Raw genomic sequence first — 5,969 nt, 5'->3', positions numbered from 1 at the left:
TTTCTTTTTCTTTTCCTTTTTTTTTTGGAAGCCTTTTTCTCTCTTTTTGCTGGCTCCTTTTCTTTTTTTTGCAATGATCAAAGTGTTCGAGTTCTTCTTTCTTATCAGTGTGTGTGTTTGTAAGGGCAGCGATCCGCCTCACCCTTGTCGAATTGCAGCAAGTCCAGTACATTTCTGGACTTGCTCTCTCCTGTGTGTGTGGTAGGCAACAGGCCATTGTACACAGCAAATTCCCCAGTGTTAAATTTCCAGAGTTCAAGCAAATGAACACCACCTAGTGTTAAATATCTCATTCGCGACACCCTTGGAGTTCACGCAGGCCTGGTGCTGTTGTTAATTTTCAGAGTTCCTTCATGTGAACACCAATTAGTGTTGGGTTGTACATCCGGGATATTTTGATGAACATTTTCAAAAATCTGGTGATTCTGCCATTTTCTCCAAGCCGTTTCAGAAGTCGCCTCATGTGAAGTGTTGGGAGAATAGATTCCGAGTGAGTTATTACATTCATATAATTTAGTAATAGCTGTCCATTTCGGAGTGTTTCTCGTTTTAGGCCTATTTATAGTGTATTTTTCAATATTGAGCTGTTTTTGTAGATTGTAGACCCTAGTGGTTAAGTCGTATTCGTCTCGAGGTCAAGGTTAGCATTTACTGGTAACAACCAACGTTGTTTTTTAAGGACTTCAGTGATTAACAATATGAATATTACAATATTACAACCATACTTCATTTTACAAGATACAACACTCTCAGTGCAATCGTTTTGTATGCTTTGTAGTGTACTGGACAAAATGAATACTTTGCTGTGCTAAAGCCAATGTCCCATGTCTGGGGCTGAGGTTTTTTTTTGGTAATACGTTGAGGTCGTGGTGGCTACATCAGTGTGTGTTGCAATGCTAGCAAACTTGTTGGCGGCATTGCAAGCAATGCCAGGATAGCTAACAGGCGTCACTGTCAGTAGGCTGTGGCGTGACTGACAAATCGTTCGCTTATTTTGTCTACAGGTAGCACATTATCTGAAGCAATGATCCTCAAGGTGAAGTACCTGAATGTAAAGAAATACATCAAAATACCCGAGCCATGCATGGACTTATTAATGGCTGAAGGTGAGTTTGACTGTTGGTATTACAAGGTTATAGCATAACAAGACGGAAATCATAACCTAAGATGGGTTTGGGATGACGTGTGTTAGACTTAGGATATCCGAAGTTGTGCGAACACTTCGCAAATTATCGTTGAATTACGCCACGATTGATGCAGCCCATTTGTTCTGTTTGGGAACTCCGATATGCATATTATTTCACTTGAGGTTAAAAACGCAATGCATGCGCGTGGACACCAGCCCCGGCTAGCCTCCGTTTTCTTTTCATTAGCTCTCTCCCACCATGTCCCACACGGTATAGACTACAAACTTTAATTTTATTATCTTATGTGCATCAGTTAGCAATAGGAAGGACGGCGCAATCGTAGCATGACCACGCAGCTATGGAAAAACACTAACTATGTGATCCAGCTGTTCAAGGTGAGATTCACACTTGAGCGTGGCGTGGTAGCAGGATTGACCGTGCACGCCGACGCTGTCTGGTGGAGCAGCAGTCCTGAAGGAGTATGCGGACACCGGAAGTATTTGTGACAGTTCCAGGCGACAAATGGTCAACATTTTAGCTGCACACATGACTGAAACCGAAGGGTACGGAAGCCTGAAATTATTTTCATACTTAAGGGTTGAGATGCAAGGCCCCCTAATAGCCATGATACAAATACTCTGTTTACTTATTTTTTTAAAGGGAGAGGGACTGATTTGTAAATATTCTGAATTCAGAAATACAGTCTATTCTTTGTAAACCAATCACACATGCACTTAGAAAGTTGTGGGCATCAGTCCTTCATTTACATTGTCTTTCTAGTATTCTAATATTATTGTAATTTTCACTGTTTTTCAGGAGAGTTCCACAACGGCTGACAAGGGAGAAATATGCCCTTGGTATCATAACCTTGTTCCCATCTCTGAAAGACCCATTGTCTAGGAAAGGCTATGTAAGTTGAAGGAAACTTTTTGCAATTTTTCATGGTGACTGCCATTTCAATTTGGACATTGATAAAGAATGTATTGTAATATGTTCTTCTCAGTGTGTTGCTTCTGTTTAACGTCAGTGATGCCAGCAGATGTTATGGTTTAAAGAGGTCTGTGTTGACGTTTGTACGCGATGGAATGTGTGATGATGCAAGTGGCAGTGTACCTAATAGTGTAGGTTGAGAAGTCAAGTCACACTTTATCAACCCCAACCTGCTACCAAACAAAATAGGCAAAGGATTTAAAAAAAATAATAATAATGACAGTTATCTGGCCTAACAGTGGTTCTGTAATCCTTCGTTAGGAACACTTCTATGATGCCCAAAGTGGGTCGGGTTTCCTGGCCTGGCGGCTGAAGACGATCCAGAGGAAGACGAAGCTTCACTCTCCAACTCCAAATAACCCCAAGGCTATGACAGGAGGGCCGACATGCGCCAGGGACATCGGCCAGGGCGGTGAGCAGGATGAATCGTGCAAGGAGGCCATTTCCCTCATGACCCACACGAATGACAATGACATCATCTTCCAGAAGATGCGCGAAACCTTCGCATATAGACAGAAACGTATCCACAGCCCAGACACTTCGGCCAGTGTTCTGTCGGTTTTCCCAAGATTGTTGGACACGAAAGGATTGGTAAGTGGTATTGCTAATTATATTGTTTAATATTGACCATTTTATATAAGGGTCGATTCTCAAACAAGGTAAAATTTAATTTTAGTCGTTTATTCTCAATGTATGCTGGCTCTTCATATTTTTATGAATATTTACTAAGTTTAGGCAATTAACTATTTTTTTTTACTTGTGTCTCAAATTTATAATGAATACCAAGACATTGGTGGTGACGGTAAATATACAGAAGAAACACATTTGTGAATGGGCAGCATACATTCTTGAAGTAAATGACTAAAACATGAAATGCTCTACCCTTCAGAAGGTTGCAACAACACTTTGAGAGCTACACATCTCAACAAATATAATCCTAGTATATTGCTGTATTCATTGTTACCTGCGCTACTAGGCTATATATTGTTGTATTCTGTACCTCTTACTTATTTCTTGCTTTGCATATTCCTTTACATCTGCTCTGTGTAATGTAATGTAGTTCTAATTTGTATTCTTTCATGTCGTACTGTAGGTTCTTCAAGATTTCAGCCTCCTTTTTGGATCAGAGATATCCACCAGGCTTCTTGAAAGGTGGCCTTCCTACAAGCCCAAGCTCATCAAAGAAGCATCATCACTTGCCCAAACACCACTGTTGCAGCGACTGTTGCAGTCGGCCAGGGAGGAGCCAGTGTTGTCATCTGCAGACAACTTGCAAGGTAACAATTCTTCACACACACAATCCCCCCTAACCCATTGATGTCTAAAGAGCCCGCAAAAAACACATGCTGAATGCCTAAGCCCTTGTTGGGAAGGTTGCCGTCAGCCTATAAAAACCTAAATATCTTCCCTCTGATGCACAAAAAACCTTAAATAGGTTGCATTTCAACCCTCATCTTGCATAAGAATGTGTTCATTCAGCTGTTACATACCCACATTTTTATTGAAAAAGCTAAAATCCCAAGACCCTGAATGCAGCGTATATGGCATTCAGGGCACCAAAGCTCAAACAACACGAGTCATCAGGCTAAAATGGGTTAATCTATTTATTTATTAGTTCATTTTTCATGTCTTTACACAAATGAAATGCGGTTTGGACTTTCATATTGTAGAGTCTCTTTTGCATGCCTAATAATGTTCATTATTGTTGTATGCCTCACCTTCAAACCCTACCCTCAATTCAGGATGGGACAGTGATATGTCCACACTACTCCTGCTCTTGCACATCCTGTCACCTCAGTCTACTGGGAGGAAGAGGACCTACAAGATCAGCACAAGTCGAGCAATGGACAATCTCGTGGTGTTTCACAAGGTGTGTGATATCTGTGTACTGTATACAGTGTTGTCCATAGGCGTAGCCAGGGGTGGGCCTGGGCCCGCCCACCTGACATCCAAGCCCACCCCATTCACACTTGACAGTCAACTGTTGCCTCATTGAACTATAATTAATGGCATAGCACTGAGCGATAATTAATCATTTTGTCAAAAGTCTGGTTCATCTTCTGTGATTGCTATGATTCATTTTTGAGCACGATATTATAATATCTACCTACATGTTTTCGGGTTGGGCCCGTCCGTTTTTTTCTGGGCCCACCTGTTTTATTATTTCTGGCTACGCCCCTGGTGTTGTCCCTGAAATTTCACATGGTGTGATTTCTCTGTACAGTGTTGTCCCTGAAATTTCACAAGGTGTGTGATTGTGTACACAGTTTTGTCCCTGAAAGGAAATGTAATACATTTGAACATGATCTTGATGCATTTTTTCTTTTTTCTTTTTATTCTTCTCTGTTACTTCTAGTCATGCCAGAGCCTTGATGAGCACCTTGATGCAGATGACCGTCGACAGCCATATCTGCTTGCTTCAGGACTCCACAAGAAAGCCATCAGCAACTACTACATCGTCATGGATAAGAAGCTAATTCCTTGCCAAGGAAACACTTCTCTGGCGGCATTCGACGAGCTCTTCAAGGTCCATTTCGTTTTCAGTTTGAGCTATGATGAGAGTCTCCACACAATGTTCACCTTCCTTCAGACCACGGTGTACAACATCGACGTGGGAAGTACCAGAGAGTCCCCTAAAGTAAGAGAACTGAGAGCAAAGCTGATGAATGATCATGTTTAGGTGCTATGTTTGTAAGTCACTTCATAGTTCAGGAAGTTACCTGATACAGCACCTTAAACTTTTACATGGCTTGTATCCTGGCAAGAAGTTAAATTTGTGCGCACAGGATGGTTTCTCTTTGGAGTTCAAAAGTTACTCTGGTTTCCGTAAGCATCTTAAACGCTGGCACAGTGACGATGCTGAACCAAGTTCTTCACATGGACTATCCTTTGGTACGCCGGCTCTGCCCCTGGATAGAAGTTTCTCTTCTGAGGAATCTTTGAACTTGCCTCAAAACTTGAGTGAAAATGGACATTCTTGATATGCACCACAGCAAACCATTTGATGTTCAGATGCCCTATGGGTGCGATGCTTTGTTCTATATTGTCCCAGATTGTTGTCTCTTCTGAGCACAATGTGATCAAAATAAAACATGTGTAATATTCCATTCTTTTGTATGTATTTTTAATTGATGCTGTAATTAGTTTGCTTATGCCTTAACCATACTGTTGGCCTAGAAGAATTATATTGTTAAAAGACAAAAAAAATAAAGGAGATATTGATCACCACCAGGTTAGTGAGGATGTAACACTGCATTGTAGTAAGAAATTAACACTGTTGGAGTAGGCTTTCAATTAAGATTCAACAATTTCATGGTGTTAAAATGCCACCATGTCAGTGTTAGTGTGAACACTAACCTGTAGTTAAAAAGTGACACTGTTGGAGTAGGCTTTCAATTAAGATTCAACAATTTCATGGTGTTAAAATGCCACCATGTCAGTGTTAGTGTGAACACTAACCTGTAGTTAAAAAGTGACACTGTTAGAGTAAGGCTATCAATGATTCAACAATCATCTGGTGTTAATACTTAACTCTTACAGTGTTAACATCCTTACACTGAGTTAGTGTTGTATTTATAACACTGCCAAAAGTGTTAAATTAACACTGACACAGTGGTCCCCATATATACACTGGGAAAGTGTTAAAATTGACTCTGTTGGTGTTAAAATTCCAAATGGGAATTTGCTGTGTAGTCAGTGTGCTGTGTATTGTCAGGTGCATGCCTGTGAGTGTATCGTCGTCTGAGAAGAAGTGACGCGGCTGAGCTTTAGCTAGGTCAGCTCGCCATCTCTCCCACCGTGGCTTCTCCCACCATCTTGCTGGTTGATGTTTTGGTGCAACTTTGACAGTGG

At 41.1% G+C, this 5,969-nt stretch overlaps 1 protein-coding gene across 1 annotated transcript; it reads left to right on the top strand.

Annotated features, from left to right (window-relative positions):
• The first annotated feature begins 1,024 nt into the window (after positions 1 to 1,024).
• On the top strand, positions 1,025 to 5,222 carry LOC134466135 (uncharacterized). Its single transcript, XM_063220029.1, has 7 exons — positions 1,025 to 1,106; positions 1,561 to 1,690; positions 1,944 to 2,037; positions 2,379 to 2,708; positions 3,211 to 3,394; positions 3,860 to 3,987; positions 4,474 to 5,222. Exons 1-7 carry the CDS (start codon positions 1,025 to 1,027, stop codon positions 4,795 to 4,797), a joined length of 1,272 nt encoding a protein of 423 aa, XP_063076099.1. The 3' UTR covers positions 4,798 to 5,222.
• The last annotated feature ends 747 nt before the right edge of the window (positions 5,223 to 5,969 follow it).

Source organism: Engraulis encrasicolus, chromosome 16 (assembly GCF_034702125.1).
Source record: "Engraulis encrasicolus isolate BLACKSEA-1 chromosome 16, IST_EnEncr_1.0, whole genome shotgun sequence".
NCBI classification, from domain to species: Eukaryota; Metazoa; Chordata; class Actinopteri; order Clupeiformes; family Engraulidae; genus Engraulis; species Engraulis encrasicolus.
The sequence above is the reverse complement of the archived record's forward strand: the minus strand, read 5'-3'. Positions and strand labels throughout refer to the sequence as shown.